This window comes from Ceratotherium simum, chromosome 24 (assembly GCF_057802395.1).
Source record: "Ceratotherium simum simum isolate JZ-2026a chromosome 24, ASM5780239v1, whole genome shotgun sequence".
Classification (NCBI taxonomy): Eukaryota; Metazoa; Chordata; class Mammalia; order Perissodactyla; family Rhinocerotidae; genus Ceratotherium; species Ceratotherium simum.
Genome location: NC_141923.1, coordinates 26059793 through 26081067, shown reverse-complemented (window position 1 = coordinate 26081067; position 21275 = coordinate 26059793). Strand labels below are relative to the sequence as shown.

At 38.6% G+C, this 21275-nt stretch overlaps 2 protein-coding genes across 3 annotated transcripts in view; one reads left to right on the top strand and one right to left on the bottom strand.

The window, feature by feature from the left end:
* Positions 1-18: 18 nt before the first annotated feature.
* Positions 19-7829, top strand: SLIRP (SRA stem-loop interacting RNA binding protein). Its single transcript, XM_004426408.3, has 4 exons — positions 19-153; positions 3352-3410; positions 6926-7033; positions 7716-7829. The coding sequence occupies exons 1-4, from the start codon at positions 57-59 to the stop codon at positions 7785-7787; spliced, it is 336 nt and encodes a 111-aa protein (XP_004426465.1). The 5' UTR covers positions 19-56; the 3' UTR covers positions 7788-7829.
* Positions 7830-21275, bottom strand: part of SNW1 (SNW domain containing 1) — a 25574-nt gene continuing 12128 nt past the window's right edge. The window contains exons 4-14 of one of the 2 annotated variants that reach the window (XM_004426410.3): positions 21125-21220; positions 20924-21030; positions 19841-19945; positions 18750-18819; positions 17996-18061; positions 16119-16235; positions 15036-15177; positions 12490-12586; positions 10202-10319; positions 8596-8759; positions 7830-8515 (exon numbers count right to left, since the gene is read on the bottom strand). In XM_004426410.3, coding sequence (XP_004426467.1) covers positions 8317-8515; positions 8596-8759; positions 10202-10319; positions 12490-12586; positions 15036-15177; positions 16119-16235; positions 17996-18061; positions 18750-18819; positions 19841-19945; positions 20924-21030; positions 21125-21220 — 1281 coding nt within the window. In that variant the 3' untranslated portion in view covers positions 7830-8316. Of the gene's footprint in view, positions 8760-10201; positions 10320-12489; positions 12587-15035; positions 15178-16118; positions 16236-17995; positions 18062-18749; positions 18820-19840; positions 19946-20923; positions 21031-21124; positions 21221-21275 lie in introns of both variants that reach the window. The other variant, XM_087448116.1, reaches the window with a different exon arrangement.

Genomic DNA, 21275 nt, shown 5'->3' with positions numbered 1-21275 from the left:
ATCAGCAGGTTCTTCCGGGGTCGCGACACAGGTCACAGAGGTCCCTCAATCTAAAGATGGCGGCTTCGGCAGTGAGGGGCACTGTGGCGCTTCGTACGAGTATTGGTCGGCCCGTTGCTTTTGTCAGAAAAATTCCCTGGACCGCGGCCTCGAGTGAGTGATGGAGATGTAGTAGGGGCGGAATTTTTAGGTCCAAGCGATCCTCAAAAGCTCTCCTCTCTGCGGAGCAGTTAAATCAACGTGGTGGCTGATTAGGAGATTGAGTTTTCCTGAGCAAGCCAGTGAGCAGAAATTTTGTTTGTGTTAATCATTTAGGCATACCCCTTGAGCTTTTGGGGTACGTATTCACGGGTTCCTGCCTTTTGGAATGATTTGGTGGAAAGGTCTATTACTTGGAAACTTTAAGATTTACGATATAGATGAGATTATTTTGATTGCAGGGTGGAGAATGGACTCAAAGTGGCAGGATTGGAGACGAGGAGACGAACGAAAAGCAATTTAAGCAATTTAGTTGAAAGATGAGGACCTGAACTAGGTTAATGATAGAAGAGCGATCAGGTCCACTTAATGTTAGCAGAACAAAGTCGACAGCTTTTCGTGATGACTTGAATGGGGGAAGAGTAGGGAATGAGGGAAAGGGAGGAATGACTTCCAGGTTTTTAGTATTGGTGGGTTTTGCGGTTAGAATGTAGGAGAAGCAGGTCGAAAGAAGATGAGGAGTCAAGTTTAAATGTATTGAGTTGGAGAAACCTGTGAGTTCTCTGTCAGGCAGTTGGGCAGAGGAGGTTGTGTATCATTGATCGAGAAGTGCTCTCTGAAGCCATACTACTTGGTTTAGAATTCCCGCTCGCCACTTCATAGTTGTGTAACCTGACTAAAGGAAGATAATTTGGGGAAAAGGCTCACTGCTGTGCGTCAGTTTCTTATGGAAAGAAATAAAATGGAGTTAATAGTGCCTTCGTCACAGGATTGTTGATTGGATTAAATGAGTTTATATGTAAACTGCTTAGACTTGTGCTAGATACAAGAATAAGTGCTCAATAAATGAGAGTGGTTTTCATGATTACCAAACTGAAGATCATGGGAGAGGCCTAGGCTGGAGAGAGAGGGTTGGGAGTAATCAGCACTGAAATCTCCAACATTGATTTTTCTCAGCTGCAGTTTTGAGATAAGGTGTTTACATTTGCTTACCAAAATTTAAAAATCTCCAGTCACCTTTGTAGATATTCACGTATCAAGTCAGCTCGCTTAAACCAAAGAATGGAACGGGGATTACGCTCCTCTTTTTGTGGCCTAGGTGTGAGTAGTAGAATGGGAAATAGTCGGTTTGTGCCCCACCTCAGTATGTGCTGGGTGAAGACCAAGCCCAGTAAAATGTCTTGCTTAGGCTCTGTGAAACTTGGTGGAAAGGCTGAGGGGTTTCATCAGCATGTTGCAGATGCCAGTTTCCAGACTATAATGGGCTAGTTTAAAACCATTGAAGAGTCTGTATAACATACAACTTTGAAACAATCCCTCTCAGTTCATTCGTTCATTCTGCAAATATTTAAGGAGTATCTGTTATGTGGTAGGCATTGTTCTTGGTGCTGGCAGCTGTTTTTCCGCAACAGTTTTAGGTAATTTGGGAAAAGGGTTACCTTCCAGAGCTCATTTGTTTTGGAAGTGAATGTTTTCTAGAACTTTTTAATTATGGTTTTATTTTTATATTTTATTAATTTCTGCTCTCTCTCTTTTTTTTTTGGTGAGGAAGATTGGCCCTGAGCTAACATCTGTTGCCCAACTTCCCCCATTTGCTTCAGGAAGATTGTCCCTGAGCTAACATCTGTGCCAGTCTTCCTCTATTATCCATGTGGGTCGCTGCCACAGCATGGCTTGATCAGTGGTGTTGGTAGGTCTGTGCCCGGGATCCAAAGCTGCAAACCCCGGTCTGCCAAACTAGAGCGTGCAAACTTAACCACTGTGCCACCAGGCTGGCCCCAGAACTTTTTTCTTTTTTGTGAGGAGGATTAGCCCTGAGCTAGCATCTGTTGCCAATCTTCCTCTTTTTGCTGAGGAAGATTGGCCCTGGGCTAACATCTGTGGCCATCTTCCTCTACTTTATATGGGACTCCGCCACAGCATGGCTTGATAAGTGGTGCGTCTGTCCGCGCCTGGGATCCGGACCTGTGAACCCTGGGCCACTGAAGCACAGCATGAGAACCCCAGAACTTTTAATACCTGGTTTAAAACATGTATATTTAACACTATTTTGTTTATCCTCCAGTAATGTGTTCTGTGAGATCCTGATCTTGCTGACTGGTTTGACCAACTAGTAGAGCTCTTCAGAAATTTCGTCCCTGTGTATTGTTGAAGGATTACTAGACATTTATGTATTCAGTCAGCAAATATTGTCCTGTGTGTCAATCACTGTGGACATTGTGGACTCAACATTCAGGGAGCTTACAGGGTATTGGTGGGGGTGAGGAGACTTAACCACAAATATAGGCAATTGTTGAACCAGTGTGGTTTAGATGAACTAGGGGAAATGAGCAGGTAATTGGAAATGTAAATCAGCAAAAGTACAAGCACTGTAGTTCAGGAGAGAAAGAGATATTGTAGTTTTTATCTTTAAGATTATCCACTGTTCATCTTTGAGGCCTCACAGGGCTAATACGTTGTCTTGTATTGCAGTAGGAGCCCAATAAAATAATATTCAGTGGTGGTATTTGGCCTGGGTCTTGAAGGATAGTTACAACTTAGGAGGAGATAGGATTACTGACATATCAAAGGGAAAGAATGACATGCAAAGATGGGAATCCATAGGACAGATACATAGAATTTTATTTGCTATACTAGAGAGAAACTGTGGGCCAGCAATGGGAAATAAGGCAGGAAGGGTAGGTAGGGTCAACTCAACAAATTTTAAGAGTACTAACTATTTAATCTAGTAAACTTTAAATTATAAAAGGCAAATTGAGATTTTATGTGGAAATCAATATTGCTAGCAACACACTGTACTGTAATTGTTTGTCTACTGTGACCTTCTCACAGGGACTATAATCCATGCACCTAGCACAGTATCTGGTATGATGAAGACACTCAGTGTTTGCTGGGGATTAAGACTACAGTCAATTCAGCAATTTATCTGCCTGTTCTTCACCCCATCACATCCTCAAATCTAGTACGTTACAGCTTTATAGTCAATATCATAGCTGATTCCTAAATCTTAAGGCTTTGAGGAAATGCAAAGTAGCTCCTGGTTCACAAAAAGTTTGGGGACCCTAGGACCTGTTTTTGTTTGTTTCTATCTACAGTCTAGGATGGAGGATATAAAATACATTAACTACTTTTAATATGTTTTCTTCTATACAGGTGAGCTGAGAGAACACTTTGCACAATTTGGCCATGTACGAAAGTGCACTGTACCTTTTGTGAGTATTATCTTTTAAAAAAAACATATTAATGTTATCCTCTAATTCTTTTTTTTTTATAATTTAATTAATTAATTAATTTTTTTCCCCCAAAGCCCCAGTAGATAGTTGTATGTCATAGCTGCACATCCTTCTAGTTGCTGTATGTCGGACTTGGCCTCAGCATGGCCGGAGAAGCGGTGCGTCGGTGTGCGCCCTGGATCCGAACCCGGGCCGCCAGCAGCGGAGCACGCACACCTAACTGCTAAGCCACGGGGCCGACCCCTATCCTCTAATTCTTGATTTTTTGTCAAAGCATATCAGCTCATGAATTTCTAATGGAGTGAAGCTGTTCAGAGTCTTTATTTTTTTTTTTAATTTTTATTTTATTTATTTATTGTTTTGTGAGGAGGACTAGCCCTAAGCTAACATCCAATGCCAATCCTCCCCTTTTTTCTTGAGGAAGATTGGCCCTGGGCTAACATCCGTGCCTATCCTCTGCTTTACATGGGATGCTGCCACAGCATGGCTTAACCAGCGGTGCGTCGGTGCATGCCTGGGATCTGACCCTGCGAACCCCAGGCCACCGCAGCAGAGCGTGCACTTAACTGCTGCACCACTGGGCCAGCCCCCCAGAGTCTTTATTGATAAAATTATGGGTGATATTGGAGGAGGATTGGCAGCAGATGTTAGCTCAGAGCTAATCTTCCTCACCAAAAAAAAAAAAAAAAAAAAAAAATTTATGGGTGATACTGATTAAAAAGTAAAAAAACTTTATCCCTAGGTATTTGTGTTAGTTTTTTATTGTTGCATAACAAATTACTGCAATCTTAATGGCTCAAACAACACACTTATATTATCTCACAGTTTCTGCAAATCAGGAGTCTGGGCAGAGCCGTGCTGGGTCTTCTGCTCAGGGTCTCACGATTGCAGCAATCCAGGTGTCAGCTGGGCCTGTGGTCTTATCAGAGGCTCAACTGGGAAAGACTGATTTCCAAGCTCCGTCAGGTTGTTGGAGAATTCATCTTTCAATTGTAGAACTGAGGTATCTATCTGTTTTCTTGCTGGCTTTCAGCTGGAGGCTGCTCTCAGCTCCTAGGGACTGCCTGCAGTTCCTTGTTACCTGGCTTCTCTGTAGGCTCCTCGATGTGGTGGCTTAGTTCTTCAAAATGAGCAAGGGAGTTTCTTTCTCTAGGCTGCTGAGACAGTCTTATAACTTAGTCATGGCAGTGACACTCCATCACCCTTGCCATATAACCTGATCAAGGGAGCAACATCCCATCACTTTTGTCCTGTTCTTTTGGTTAGAAGCGTTTCACAGTTCCTGTCCACACTCGAGGGGAGGGGATTATACAGGGGGTAACATGGTGGGACACGAGATCATGGGGCCATTTTGCAATTCTTCTGCCTACTACAGTATCATTAGGACTTGAGATAGTAGAGGATAACTTTCTCAAACTAAGCGGCAGAGAATATGTTACTCTTTATCCTCATTGAGTGCCATTTTTTTTGTGTGTGTTTTTATATTTGTTATATTTTCTTTTCTTTCTCATGAAGGTTTAGAAATCAGTCTATAAATTTGTTCTACTTTATCCTGAGCTATATTTTTCTGTGGGCTTTCTAGAATTACTGGGTTTTTTGGGGATGTGATGTGAATACGCATAGAGTTTACACAGGCTTCACTAAAACCACCCCTTTTTTCCTCATGGCACTGAAAAGGCTGTGGTAAAATATAAACTTAAAGTAATTCAAACTCTTAACTCTTGATTTAATGTTACTTGCCTTCCAAAGATCTAACAGATTACTTATATCTAGTGCTAGTGAAGGTATAGGAAAATGGGCACTGAAATCATTGAGAAGTTTAACTGGTACCTTCATTTCTGAAGGGTAGTTTGGCAAAGTCTATCAAAATTAAGAATTTGTATTTGCTTTGATCCAGCAATTCCATTTCTGGGAATTTATTCTACAGAAATGTGTGGTCAAGAATGTTCAAAGCAGCATTGTTTAATAATATAACTGGAAAGAACCTAAGTGTTCATCAGTGGGATTGATTAGATAGATATTAATTCATGGTTACAATGGAATTTTATACAGTTGATTAAAAGAATGAGGCACGTGTATTACAGACATGAAAATCTTTCTATAAGCTTAAAAACTGCAATTTTATGAGTATGAAATTTGTATTTATTGAAGAGCTTTTTTTTCCCTTTTTTTTTTTTTCCTTTTTGGGTGAGGAAGATTGGCCCTGAGGTAACATCTGTTGCCAGTCTTCCTCTATTTTGTATGTGAGACGCTGCCACAGCATGGCTTGAGGAGCAGTGTGTAGGTCTGTGCCCGGGATCCAAATCTGCGAACCCTGGGCTGCCGAAGCAGAGCATGTGAACTTAAGCACTACACCACCAGGCTGCCCCCTGAAGAGCATTTAAAAATAAAGTTTCTCCAAAAAAAAAGTAACAGATATTTCTTGGTTGCCATTTGCATCTTAAAAATGTAAAGAAAATAATTTAGGACCGGGAGTTAACAGATCTTAGATTTAAACAAAAGAAGGCTTTGATTCTTGGTAAAACTAAATAAAATGTAGCAGGAAAAGATTAGTTTCTAGTTAACAAATTCATTGTACTCAAGTTAGAAATTCAGGTTTCTATCTTAGATACGTAGTATCTAAGTTTTAACAAACATAAAATTTTTAAGGCCTTTACTTATGGAAATGAGGTAGAGGAGTGTGCTCTAGAAATTGTCTGATCTGAGGTAAGGAGTGAATCACTGGGACCTTACCAGAAACTGTTCCTGTCTTCTAGACTAATATTTACAAAGTTACCTTTGAAGTATGGGGGCAATTTCTAAGAATTTGGTTTTTGGGCAGAACACAACATAACTTTGTAACAAGACTGATGATGATGTACAGTGAGTGGACAGACATCTTGGGATCTGTTGTTTACATAGTTGGGCTGGTGGGGGAGGGGCAGGGTGTGTCCAATCACACTAGGATCTCTTTTCCATGTGTGCTGATGTATAGGTTGAGTGAGAAGCACTCTGCCTTTTGCACAAGGGGAAGTAGCAAAATTGGAAGCCTGGAATGAGGTAAATAATTTTTTCCCCCTATTTTTCATTAGAAGCATTGATGATGGTAGTGGTGGTACTGCAGGTGATTGGTTTCAGAAATTACCAGAAATGCAATTAGGTTCTGAGGCTTAAATTTCTAGTTTCTAGAAGTGAGGAAGTTAGGAACAGGAAGAGTACTTCTTTATATGATCAGTTTCCCTTCACTATTGCTGTTAGTGTGGTTTGTATTGAGAATGACACAGAAAGCTCATTACCCATACTTTACTTGTCCAATGGCAGCAGAAAAGCAGAATGTGAACACAGGAATTAAGACTTCGGTAACTAGGAGGGTGAATACATATTAACGCAAGGTTCTTGACACTTATTGTCTATTATCCCATTTTGGCAGATGAAAAAGTTGGTAATTTGATTTGGAGCTCATGGAAACTTTCTCAAGTTCATGATTAATCTTTTCCTAAATTTTGAATTTTTAGGACAAAGAGACCGGCTTTCACAGAGGTATGGGTTGGATTCAATTTTCTTCAGAAGAAGAACTTCATAATGCATTACAACAGGAAAATCATGTTATTGATGGAGTAAAGGTAAATTATTTTCTCTCCCGAATGAGCTTTCTGTATATCAACTAAATAAGTCAGAACTGTGGAATGATGGGGACTTTGTGAGATTTGTTAACTTAAGCTGTCTTAATGTTTGTTAAAGAATGGTGGTAGTGGTAGAGTGCCCAGTTCTAAAAGGTCTAGGGAGGGAAGTACAGGAGGACCCTTTAATGGTTAGCAAGGTATGTGCAACATGGAACAGTGGAAACAGCAATCTAGTTACAAGTCAGGCAGACTGGGGTTGAAATCCTGGCTTTTCTATTCACTATGTGACCTTGGGTCAAACTGATGTAGAATTTTTTTTTTTTTTTTTCCTGAGGAAGATTTGCTGTAAACTAACATCTGTTGCCAATCCTCCTCTTTTTTTGCTTGAGGAAGATTAGTCCTGAGCTAACATCTGTGCCCTGTCTTCCTCTACTTTGTATGTGGGATGCCACCACAGCATGGCTGATGAGTGGTGTAGGTCTGTGCCCAGGATCTGAACCTGTGAACTTGGGCCAGCCCCTGATTTACAATTTTTCATTGAAGTGCAGGGAGTCTTAAGAACAAGGAACAAATAACATCCTCTTGACTTATTGACTTATCCCTAATAAAAGTGGCAATTTTCAGTTTTAATGTTTTTGCAGATACTGCCTTTCCTTACAGTGCTTATTTGATTTTTTTTCAGCTCCATGTTCAAGCTCAAAGACCAAAAGTTTTGCAAGGGGATCAAACATCTGATGAAGAGAAAGATTTTTGAGACTATTACTGCCTATTTAAATAAAGTAAACAAAACTGAAAATTTTGTCTAAATGTTTTTATTTGAAACAACAAACAGTTGCACCAAGCAAGAGCTTACTTTCCCCACTCCAAATTAAAACAGAGCACAACAGGGGCAAACATCATTTGACTGGACTGTTCCAATATGTGAAAATCCTTCTCACTGTGGTTGGGGTAACTTTATTCAGAAGCAGTTGTTCTTACACAAAATATTAACCCCAAAGTACTAATGTCACACAAAAGGAAGTGGTCTTAGTTTCATGTGTGGGGCAGTATGGTCTATAAATGCCAAAAGGTGGGAGAAGCACAAACACAACCCACTCTTTAAAAAAACTAAATAGTTTAAAGTAGAATTTTCGATCCCCCCTTTCTCCCGTAATAAAAAGTAGTGCTGGGGTCTGACACCCAGATTTGGTTTTTATCCTGGCCATTTACAAAATGTGTTCCCCCAATGACTTGCATCATTAGGGTCATGGATAATAGTTCATTCACTTGGAAGAGAGGTGTATCTACTCCTTCCTCCTCTTCTTGCCTTCATGCTCATGTTCCTTGGGGCGGCTGCTATCTGAGGGTCTTTTAGAGCCACCGTGCTGTTTGGCTTCTTCCAAAAACTTGTCCAAACCAAAAGGATCTTCCTCAAACTGAACTGGTCCTTCTCGGCCTCTTTGCCTACGGTCTGAACCAGAAAACTCCTTATCGGGAACAAACCTAGGGAAAAAGAGAAGGGACTATGAACTACTTTGTTTTCACTGGTGAAAACATTACAACTGAGCTGTCTGCCTTGGTACCTGTTGGTCTTTATTCTGGCTTCTAGGTCATCACCATACATGTCCTTGTCCAGATTTTTACTGGGCCTGTAAATATTCTGGGCCATATCTTTACCACCTCTCCAGGCTTGATCATAAACATTGTAAATTTCATCTTCTCCACCTGCAAAACCACTGTCCATACCCTGTGGAAAAATAGATGACATTAAATAAATATGTATTATTATTAAAAGTTGAATTTGATTATATTCATGTGAAGAATAAACCTTTGCTCATTTATAGCTCACATTTTCAACAATCTGTACTGCAAATTAAAAATCATTAAAACCAAGGCCCATAAACCTTTTTAGATTAAATAAGGTACTCATTAATGTTTGACTAGTGAAGTAGTCATTAAAGTTGGATACTAGTATAAGCAGGTACTCGACAATTTCAATTTGTGTAGTGACAAAAAGATGAAAGAATTGTAAAGCATTTACCTGATGCCATTTAGAGTAATACTGTTATACTCCTTAACTGCCTGAGAACATCACTATTACAGCATGAGATAAGGCTCTCAATGAAAATCTTGAGTCAACAAGCAACAAACTAGTCTCATTTATTTGGATGGTTCATTAACACAGGGTTAATGCCTTTTCAGAAAAATTTTCACCACAGTTTTTAAATGATTTAAACTTAAGCTTGAAAGAGGTGATTGTCTTATAAATATTTACTGATGTGGTACTTTCATCCCTAACCCCCTCTGCTCAGTGTTTAAGAACACAAGCTTTGGAAGCAAGACAGCCTGTTTAAATCTTAGTTCCATCAGTTACTGGCTAAAACTCTATGTGTCTCAGTTGCCTCATTTGTAAACAGAGGTAATAATAGTACGACTTTATAGGGTTTTTGTAAGGAGTAAGTGAGATAGTACAAGATTTAGAACAATGCCAGGAATATAAAAAGCACTCAACTTATTAACTAGAAAAGCTTACTCAAATGCTACCTTCAAATCTTCCTAAAACCTCCAAGTCATAATTAACTTTTCCCCACTATATCCCAGTAGAACTTTATACTTCTATATTCTTACCACAGTCTGCCTTGTCTCTATTGATGTACATAATCTGTCTTTTCCAGTACACCTGAGGGTTCCTTGAAGGCAAAGGCACATCTATCTTTGATCTCACTGACTTATGCACAGTAAATAATCAATGTTGGGTGAATTAAAACACAAAGGTACTTCTTTAAGCCTAACATGTTCTAACTAGTTAATGACAACTAGTCTAGTACTTTAATTTTACAGCTTCATTTTTTAAAGGATCCCAAGTTTACGTGTTTCTACAGCATTAAAAACTATGTTTGTAGGACACTAGCTCTATTTTAGAAATAAAATACTGACGTACCAGAATCAAGTTTTACCACCTAATTTCTTTCATTTTCTACTAATGTCTCAAATCTTAGCCAACTTTAAGAGGTCAAAATCAGAACTGTTTCATCTTGTCTCTAAAGTTACAACACAACTTCCAATTTTTTTCTATCATCGTGCCAGCATACCTTATGCTGATCCAAATCTATGATATGTTAATTTTCTTTTCCCTGAGATTGGTATTCACAGTAACACTTAGATATGCTATTTCTAAACTCCTTGTACCTTGGATTGGTTGAAGAGCCTTTGGTCGTACTGAACTTCATTGGAAGTCCGAGGATTGGGCACACCAAGAGCAATGACTTCACTGATATCCCGATTTTCATTTCTCTGCAATTTTGACCTGTTTTGAAATACAATGTCACTAAACTGAACACTCTTCACAGACAAGCTGAATTTAAATTTAAACAGAACATGGGCCGGCTCCGTGGCTTAGCGGTTAAGTGCGCGCGCTCTGATGCTGGCGGCCCGGGTTTGGATCCCGGGCGCGCCCCGAGGCACCACTTCTCCGTCCAGCGCGAGGCCGAGTCCCACGTACAGCAACTAGAAGGATGTGAACCTATGACATACAACTATCTGCTGGGGCTTTGGGGGGAAAAAATGAATAAATAAAATCTTTAAATTTAAACAGAACCAATCTCAGAAGCAAAGGAAATGAATAAGTCCTGCTCACATCTTGTGAACATATATTCCCTGATAATGCATAATCGGGTTGGCAGCCCTTACAGCATTTCAGATACATGATTATTAGAAGAGGTAGGGTTTTACAACTAGGCCTTCAGAACTGCCAAGAGACTCATTCTTGACATGGAAGTCTTTAATATAAGCATTCACCTTACAACACATCCTGAGATATCAAATTGCTATGGTTTATATTTGCTATTATTATATGAGGACTGGAGGGGACTGGATGCAAAACAGATGTATCACATGAATCATTTTCCAAAAGCTAGAATCAGTTCTTTTACCTAACCATGGTTAGTAATTTTATCCTACCAGAATTTTGAGGAAAACATGTCAATGACTGGATTACTCAGTATGATTTTCAATATTCAGATTAACTTAATTCCCCCGCTGTTTCTGTATGTATGCAATCTACATTACAATGAAACCATAGTAACTGTCATCACTTATTTTACTAGAAGCTCAGGTCTGAAAATGATTTCTAAAGACAATCTGATTTTTAACCAACCACAAGTTTACAGCTTTTCTGTTATCAATTCTCATAGCCACTTGACTAGTTTTAAGGGCCCAGTTTACCTACAGAGCCATTTTGATTTTTATAGCTTAGGAATTTCAGACCAAGAGTGTCATTAACTGCACATTTCACACTTCATTCCTCTCTCTTCTACACAGCACATTTACCCACAACTCTAAATTCAGATTTTCTGCTTCTCCATGACTTCACTTATCCAGGGAGATGAAATATGCCATAAAACAACAAAGACCACCACCAGCAGGAATCTTCTTTTTCATATTTCAGATATGATTTGAAAAAAATGGATTGTATCAGCTCATCGGATGATGAGGGCATGGAAAACTGCTCATTTGAAAGAAAATGTTTTATATTTGCATTTAACCCTCACTCAGAATTCGGCCCCTGTATTACAGCATTTTCTCAACTGTTCAGCAATTTCAGTCCTCAGCCTTTGGTGAACCACGAAGTTCAGCAATCCCTACTTTACTCCAAGTCCCTATACGTCTATCTGGTTTGTTCTATACAAGTCTGTGCTTATTAAGAGTGCTTTGTCAAGTTTCCCAAGTCATTTTATATGACAGCTCTGTCTTTCTGAATTTTAAGTGAAACTACTCATGAGAAGAGACCAATTTTCACTTCTTACAAAACCTGCTCTTCTCCCCCACTGTACTGAGTATAGCTCTCTGCATGTAAAAGGATCCCAATAAAGGTGTAGCAGCTTATTTCTCGTCTAGAGGACTAGGCACATAATAAACTTATCTCACTATTTGAAATAGAAAAAGAACAGACCAGAACAGTCCTATCCACTGCTTTCGCTTTCTTTTCACAAACATAATCTGAATTCCCTTTTTTTTCTTTATAATTTTATTTATTTATTTTTTCCCCCAAAGCCCCAGTAGATAGCTGCACATCCTTCTAGTTGCTGTATGTGGGACGCGGCCTCAGCATGGCTGGAGAAGTGATGCATTGGTGTGCGCCCGGGATCCGAACCCGGGCCGCCAGCAGCGGAGCGCGCGCACTTAACCGCTAAGCCACGGGGCCGGCCCTGAATTCCCTTTTCTATATCCCCATCATTCTCAATTCTAGCTGACTCTACTAGGTGATGGAAGAAAAGATTACTTCCAGGGATAGTCAACTCTTCTACTAAGACAAAGTAAGTAATTAGGTGCAAGAAAATAAGTGTGAATTTATTAAGTTATCGAACTAAAGAGGAAAGGGAGAGAAGCAAGACTGGTCTTAGAGAACTAATCCTCTTCTCTAAAAGGTTCACAAAGGCTACTCTTCATAATTTGTATCTATCTCAAGTAGCACCTACCTCTTATCAGGAGCTGCCCTGGAAAGGTTCCGGTCATGCTGTCTCTCTTTCCGCCTGTCATGCCGGATTTCATCCCTCTCACGTGCCTCTCCATCCTCTGTGTGGACAGAGTCGAAAATTACTTCATCACTATATTACTCATTTATATATATATATATATATTTCTTTTTTTTTGTGAGGAAGATGAGCCCTGAGCTAATATCAGTGCTGATCCTCCTCTTTTTGCTGAGGAAGACCGGCTCTGAGCTAACAGCTATTGCCAGTCCTCCTCCTTTATTTCCCCCCTGCCAAAGCCCCAGTAGATAGTTGTATGTCATAGTTGCACATCCTTCTAGTTGCTGTATGTGGGACGCGGCCTCAGCATGGCCGGAGAAGCGGTGCGTCGGTGCGCACCTGGGATCCGAACCCGGGCTGCCAGTAGCAGAGCACGAGCACTTAACCGCTAAGCCACGGGGCCGGCCCACTCATTAATATTTTGAACAAGAGAATATTCTTTAACCTTAGACAGAAAATTCCATGAACTTCTTTGTCATCACATTCAGCCCTTTTAACCTTGCAAGTACTTTAGATCCAACAGTACTGGTTTAATTTTTGCGTGTGAATTCCACAATCGTGCACGCAGCTGAAGTGTTTAGGGGTAAACTGTACTGATGTCTTTAACTTACTTTGAAATGCATCGAAATAGTAAGGTGGATTGATAGATGGACAGGGAGATGGCAGATAAGTGATAAAGCAAATTTAGCAATGTTACTTGTTAAAAAAAACGTTAACTGTAGAACCTAAGTGGTGGAGATAAAGGTGTTTATTGTACAATTCTTTCAACTTTAAAAAAAAATCTTCATAATAAAATGTCAGGAAAAAAGAATTATGCATCATTTGCCCTTATATTTTCGAAGACTGACTCTGAATACAGAAGCTTTTGCTCGTGGTCCATAGCGGCTGGCTGCATCTTGACCTCTATCTATTGTGTTCATGTCTATCTTCATCCTGTCCACCCTCTCCAGTCTGGAGGGATATAGTGTAAAGAGTATGAGCTCTGGAGCCAGCCTGTCTGGATTCAAATCCTGTATCTATGACAGATTAGCAATGTGACCTTGTGTGGGTTAAGGGGTCACATAGTTAATGTGACCTTAGAGTGGTTACTTAACCACTCTAAGCCTTAGTCTCCTCCTCTGTAAAAGAGTGATGATAATAGAGCCACTGCATAGGGTTGCTATAGCGATTATATAAGGTAATACACGTAAAGAGCTCAGAGTGGGGCCTGCCATAATAACCGCTAGGTAAATAAACTAGTAACCCTAGTTACTTCCCTACACTTGAACTCTAGATCCTATAACCAATTGCCTGCTTGACATCTCCATCTTACACTTAACACACCCACAACTAAAGGCCTAATCTTTCCCTTCTAAACTTCTTTCCCCTGCAGTCTTCCCAATATCAGTAAATGGCCACTCTTCCTTCCCAGTTGCTCAGGTCATAAGTTCTGGAGTCATCCTTGACTCCTTTTCTTTCATACTTCTACCTAATCCACAAGCAAAATCTGACCCCTCATCTCCTACTCCTCAACTTCTGCACTCCAACCCAGCCATACTGGCCTCCCTGCTTTTCCTTGAACACACAAGGTATACTTCCACCTCAGGGCCCTTGCACTTCCTGTTCCTTCTATCTGGGATGCTCTTCTCCTAGACAGCCATATGGCTCACTTGCTTACTTCCTTCAAGGTTTTGTGCTAATGTTACCAACTCAGAACTGAGGTGTATTCTGACCACTCTCTCCTTCTGGCACTTTTATCTCCCTTCACTGTTTTATTTTCTCCCTAGTGATTATTACCTTCTAATATACTACACGATTAACTCTTTGGGGTCTGTCTACACTAGTTAGAATGTCACTACGACACTCCCCAACCTGTCTAGCAGAAAACCTTGTGTCTAGAAGAGTACCCTGCACATAGTAGGTGCTCAGTATGAACTGAATGAATGGATAACTAGACTAGTCTAGGATTTATTATTGAAACAAAAACCACCTTCAAAATTTTCTTGAATTAGAATTAGTCTTCTCACTCTAATTGAATTATTATACCAATGTAGACAACTAAATAAAGCCAGAGAAGAAAGAGTGGAAGCAGATTTAATGATTAGAGGTATATTAGCTTACAAGACAGAAAAACTCTGCATTATTTTACCATGTTGGGGAGCTGAATTTTTCAGTTGGAGATCTCACTTCTCTTTCTAAGTTTCAAGAAAATTAAAATAAAAGAAAAGCCTATCATTTGAGTAATATATAATTTTTAAAACTATATTGCTCAGAACTTTAAAAATTTCCAGTGCAGTCCCATACCGAAGACCCATATTTAAATATATATTCTTTATTTTCTACTGCTTCAGTTTAATAAGGCAGAAGTTACTCTTTCATTTCTCCATTATTTCTGAAATATCTACGTTTTCTTTATATGTACTACTTTTGTATGCAATAAAAAATGAGATTTTCTAAAATAAGATATATAGTGTTCACAAAGTAAATTCAATTCAGTAATGAGAATGTCATACCTTTTTCCACATGGGTTTTGATCCCAGCTCTTCTCTCTCTGGCTTTCTGGGCCATTTCTCTAAGTTTCTCTTCATGTTTCTCCTTTTCTTTTTGAGCCATCTTTCTCTCTACTTGAGCACGCATTTCCACAGCTTCACGAGCCTGTTAGTAAAGTCAGATGTTAAATAAGACGCTATCAGGGGATAAATAACTACAGATATCATCTAACTCCCTGACTAAAGTCTGACTTAAAAGAGCAGTTCTAAAGAACTCAGATTTGTCATTGGTGATTAAAACAAAGCTTCCTGTCCACTAAAAGATAGCTTGCCTGGAAGACAATACAAACTTAGCTTTTTCACTCTGGGAAATGTTTTAGTGGTTTAAACTATAGTAATCCCAATCAATCTTGTAAGTCAGTGTTTCACTAATGCTTTTTCAGAAACAATCTAAAAAATAAAATTAAACAAGATTCCAATAAAACAATTTTCAATACCAATAACGTAACAAGAACTGGTTCTATTTTCAAAATCAATCAAGCCAACTCAAGATAAAGCCTTACACTACATTTGCAAGAGATAATTTTTGTAAGGGTGCTCACTGTGATACAGGAAATATACTTTTCTATGTTCTAAACACATACCATGACGTATGTGAACTTCAAAATCACATATTAATACCATACTATTAATAGACAGCCAATACTATAAATCTCATTTTCTGGAGCATTCAATTCATCAGAATGTTTGTTTGCCCTCCCTGCTACTGACCTTTTGGGAGACATCTACGTTTCAAGTAGAGAAAAATTATGAAATCTAAAACCAGCAGCTGGTAATCTTCACAAAATGGGATCAACCTAGCGAACTGTTATCCTGGAATGTTGTGAGGAAGGTGGATTGCCAGTGGTGGGGTGTGTGTACGAATCTACAAAGGCTGAGACCAGGTATAGAGCTGCAACTAGCACCTGCCATCTCTGGCACACATAGTACAGGTGAGGGCCTCCCTAGGTACTTAGCACTGCAGCTAAAATAACAGTATCTTAAGTGACCAAGAATGGATTTACAAATTATCAAGAGCATTTAACAATTTAATTATAACAGACCAACCCTCCGATCAGCAATGTAGAGGGCTTCAGCCAGTTTGGCAAAATTTTCATTGATATGAACTGTCTGCAGTCCTCTTCCATCAGCAGCCAGACGCTTGTCCAGTGGAATTGTATAACCCTAGAGTGAAAGCATACAGAAAACACCAGTCACAAAAGAGTGACAACAGATTCTTTAAAATTAGATTTAAATACGTCCGTTTTGACAACCACTTAGTTGAAGTTCTTTTTCTTACATCTTTCTTCACAATTACGCAACAGCAGCAGCAGCTAACACTGAGTGCTTTGTGTGGGGGATTGTTTAAGCACTTTACATCTTTGGTCTCATTTAACCTTCACAATAACTCTGTGCGGCTGGTACATTATTGTTTCCATTTCACAGATGGAGGTACTGAGGTAGAGAGCTTAGGTAATGTCCCCAAGGTCATATAGTTAATAAGCAGATGAGCCAGGATTTAAACTTGGGCAGTATGACTTCAGAGCCCAAGCTCTGGGAAAATAGATTCTCATGTTAATTGTGGATTGTAATAAAAGGAAATCACTAACAAACAGCTAAACAGTTGTTTCTCAAGTAAATATAACTGTCATACAAAGGTAGAACAAATCACTAAAATCATACTATCTATAGGTAACCTGCTATACTGTTTTCATGACTTGTCAGATTCTTGGAACCCTGTAAGTTTTCGTAAATGCAAAAAAGATAAGGTTTGCTAGACAATTTAGAGTCTGTGTTCTGAAATTACGCATCCTATTTCAACAACTCATGGAATATACCTCAACATCCATGTAACTTTCAGGCTTAACTTTATTTTTCCAGATTTCTGACTAGACTCCCAAGTGTTGACCTCTAGTCCACAGTCTCTATTCTTGATACAAGTGAATGTTATAGAATCAGCTCAAGATATCACACACTTAAATACACATTAATCAACCCAAATCAGACTGCCCAACAATCTTTCTATTTTAGAATGAGTACATAACTTCCTTTAAGGAATAACTCATATTTAATCCATGGGTTAAAGTGGCCTCTTTCACCTATCAAAAATCAAATCATGGGGGCCGGCCTGGTGGTGTAGTGGTTAAGTTCGCACACTCCACTTTGGTGGCCTGGGGTTTGCAGGTTTGGATCCTGGGCATGGACCTATGCACTACTTATCAAGCCATGCTGTGGCAGGCGTCCCACATATAAAATAGAGGAAGATGGGCACAGATGTTAGCTCAGGGCCAATCTTCCTCAGGAAAAAGAGGAAGAATGGCAACAGATGTTAGCTCAGGGCTAATCTTCCTCTCACACACGCACAAAAAATCCAATCATGAAAAATGATTTGGGGGAAAAGAGGAAATAGTTATTAGGAAATTCATTCCATGTTATTTTACAGATTCTTAATGACTCCTGAAAGCTTTGGTGATTAGTACAGATAAATAGGATTTAAATAGCCTGTGTAAGCATTGTTATAAACAGAAAAAAATAGGTTAAAAATTAAAGCACTGAATATATCCAAAAATTTACTGTTTTGTCATACAATCATTTAAATCAGTTTAATTTCTTTCAGAAATAATTTTAGAGATAAATTTGAGTTTTCCAAAGAATAATATCTTTTATTGGTATGTTACTTTATTCTACCCATTCCTTCTCTATGTGCTTCTGATAACTACAATTCACTAAAAGAATCTACATGGTATTCATGTGCCCGGCATACTAACACTTGTATTACATTGGAAAAAGAGAAAACTCACATAAGTTGGGTGTTCCTTTTTGAAAACATTCATCTAAGTGCGATGCTGAGGTTTCAGCTCAAGTTACCCAGGCTGAAGCTCCATCCCAAGTGTTTTCCAGTAGGTTGTAACACTAAGAGACTGATTTTATGACAGCTTAATTACCTTTGCATTTTTCCAGTTTGAAATACAAGGAGGAATCTTCCACTCCTGTTGTTCCTTCACGGTCATCTGAGTTGAGAAAAGAGTGGAAGAGGAGACATTTTTAGACTCATAGTCTAGCTAAAAACCCAAGCGCAATCTTTCTCTTCAAAGACAGCTCAATATACACTGACATATGGATGGATTTAGTCAAAGGCCAAAATTCCATTTGTCTGGCAGCACTGTATACCATGTTCCCATATCATTCATGGATTAAATAACTTTAATGTAAAAAATGGAAAATAATCTATAAAATTATTTTTGATAGTTATAAATGCTGGTTAGTACTTTTCCATATTTAAAGTGATATGACTTCTTTCAGATGAAAACTTGTTCTTTTAGTTGGGTAATAAAACATACCTAAAAAAAAACCACTCAGATTATCAGAGACCTAATGATCCCAGGTACTCACTTCCTTTAACTATGATAATATTTTCTTGTCAAATAGCAGACTCTGTTCATTTCATTAAAAACAGGGGTTAGGTTAATAATAATAAAACTAACAGCTAACATTTTACATATATTCTCATAAGCACTCTGGAACCACACATTATAGTCTTGGGATGGTCTCTATTTGATCTTGAAAAACAAATTAAAAAACCAATAAGTGTGGTGAAATGTACCTATATATGCATCTAGACTTTATTCTATGGGAGGTTATTTATAAAATTAATAATCATGAGCACAAAAAAAGATTTTAGACTATAGCAAAGATTACCTTTCGACTAGGAGAATGCATGACGGGTGCAGGAGGAGAAGGTGGTCCCCGGGGAATTTTCTTATTAATCCTGAATGATAAATCAAAGCATGAATGACCAGACAGTGATACACATTTTTCTCTTTTAGTTAATATGTCTCAAGTCTACCCTCCTCATTTTTTATTATGTAAAGCTTCAAACATAGACAACAGAGTGTATAATGAATGCCCATCTATCATACACCAATCACTCAACTTCAACCATTATTAAAACATGACCAACCTTGTTATCATCCTTACCCACCTCTCCTCCACAATATCACTATCATTTTCATAGAGTAATATACTTTTTCCCTTTTTTTTTTTTTTTTTTTGGTGAGGAAGACTCTTCCTCTTTTTGCTTGGGGAAGAGTGGCCCTGGCCTAACATCCATCCCCATCTTCCACTACTTTATATGAGACGCTGCCACAGCATGGCTTGACAAGCAGTGCGTAGGTCTGTGCCCAGGATCTGAACCTGCAAACCCTGGGCTGCCGAAGCAGAGCATGTGAACTTAATCACTACGCCACTGGGCTGGCCCTAATTTTTTCCTTTCTAAAAAAGTTTTATTGAGGTACAATTGACATAGAATTAACTATACATATTTAAAGTATACAATTTGATTAAGTTTTGACACAAGCACACACCCATGAAGCCATCAACACAATCAAGATAGTGAACATACCCATGACCTCCCAAAGTTTGCATGCCCCCTGCCTATCCCTCTTGTTCCTCTCATCTCCTCTCTGTCCTGCCCTCCTTCCTGAGAGGGAATCGCTGATTTACTTCCTATCACCATAGATTAGTTTGCATTTTCTAGAGTTTTATATAAATGGAATCATACAGTACATGCTTGTTTTTGTCTGGTTCTTTCATTCAGCATAATTATTTTGAGATTCATGCACGTGACTGTATATAATAAAAGCTCATCCTGTTTTATTGCTTAATAGTATTCCACGTATAAATGTCCCACAATTTGTTTATCCATTCACCTGTTGATGGACATTTGGGAGAGTTTCTTCTTTGATATTTTTAAAGAATAGTGGTTCATTCTTACGAAGCCACCTACTTACTTGAACCTTGGAGGCTCCATTGGATCTTTCTGCATTTCCACCATCCGAATAACTCTCTGTTTAGCTCCAGAGTTGAAAGCCACTCCTTGTTGAGATGGTGTGTACCTGAAGAATGCAGATGAAACTAAAGGTGTAACTAGTTCAAGCTTTCAATAGGTATTTTTCTTCTATTATAATCCTAAGGTAGACAACATTGTCAATTCCTTTCACAAAGTATTAATAGAAAACTGCAAAATATTGAGGCAGAGCAGATAGCCAGAGATAAGAGAATAACAGCAATTATGAGTTACAAGCAAAATGTAAAGTAGAGTTATACTAGTCTGCAAATAATCTATCCCTGTCCATTTTCCACCATGGAAGGTACAGTGTTCAATTTCACAGATAAGAGATCTAGAAAATAGTACCTATTTTGTAAGTCTGCATTTGAGGAAGAAAACGCCCCATAATATTCTCAGCAGCCAACTCACAGTTAGTAGTCTTTGACTAATCATAGGTTGTAAAACAGAGAAAGAATAACGATAGCAGCATTACTAGCGCTGAATTTTCTCTTAATATTTGTATGTGAATCACCTCTCCACATGCAGATTTAGTTGAGTGAAACCACTCAAAACTAGTGGTTTAGAAGTGGTTAGAAGTATTAGAAGTATGACTATCATATAAATGATATCAATATATTATTAATCATTAATATTCTATATTATATATTATATAACTATTATAGTATTATATAACATTACCAGTATATTACTTATATTATACAAATATATATTATATAATGTATATTATATATAAATGAAAAACTATACATAGTAACTGGTTTGGATCATATACTGTAAGTAATTGTTAATTTCTAAAAACAAAAAATATATTTTTAAAATAGCATAATAGCTATTATCTTAAAAGCAGATATCTTAAAAAATTCTTCTGCTTTCAGTTGTCTGCACAAATGTCAATAGGCTTCGAGTTATTATTCAAAAAATTGCATTTACAATTGTGACTAAGTAGGGTAGTGAAAGAATACCAGGACCTCCAACCCCAATCAAGTCTGACAGGAAACTAAGACTTCCAGGTTATTAGTCGTACCGGATATACTGAGCAGGAGCCAGTTTATCAGCTGCTCGAACCGGCATGGCTGCAGCAACCTTCTGCGATACAGACTTTTCTAAGGCGACCCTTGTCTTTTCTGTTATCTGAAATAAGAAACATGGCACTGAGTGGTTTGGAAGTTCATAAAGATGTATAAAGTCATCTAAAATAATTATATGTATCTCAATTCCCAGTTACCTCTTTAATGGCTTCTTCATCAGGTCTTTGCAGGTCTGGGTCATCTGCATTCATGACTTCCTTGGGAACCAGGTCAGTGTACTTGCTATAAATGACCTAAAATGTTCAAACACAAGCAGGCTTAAGAAAAGCAGAGAATGAAAAGAAGCAA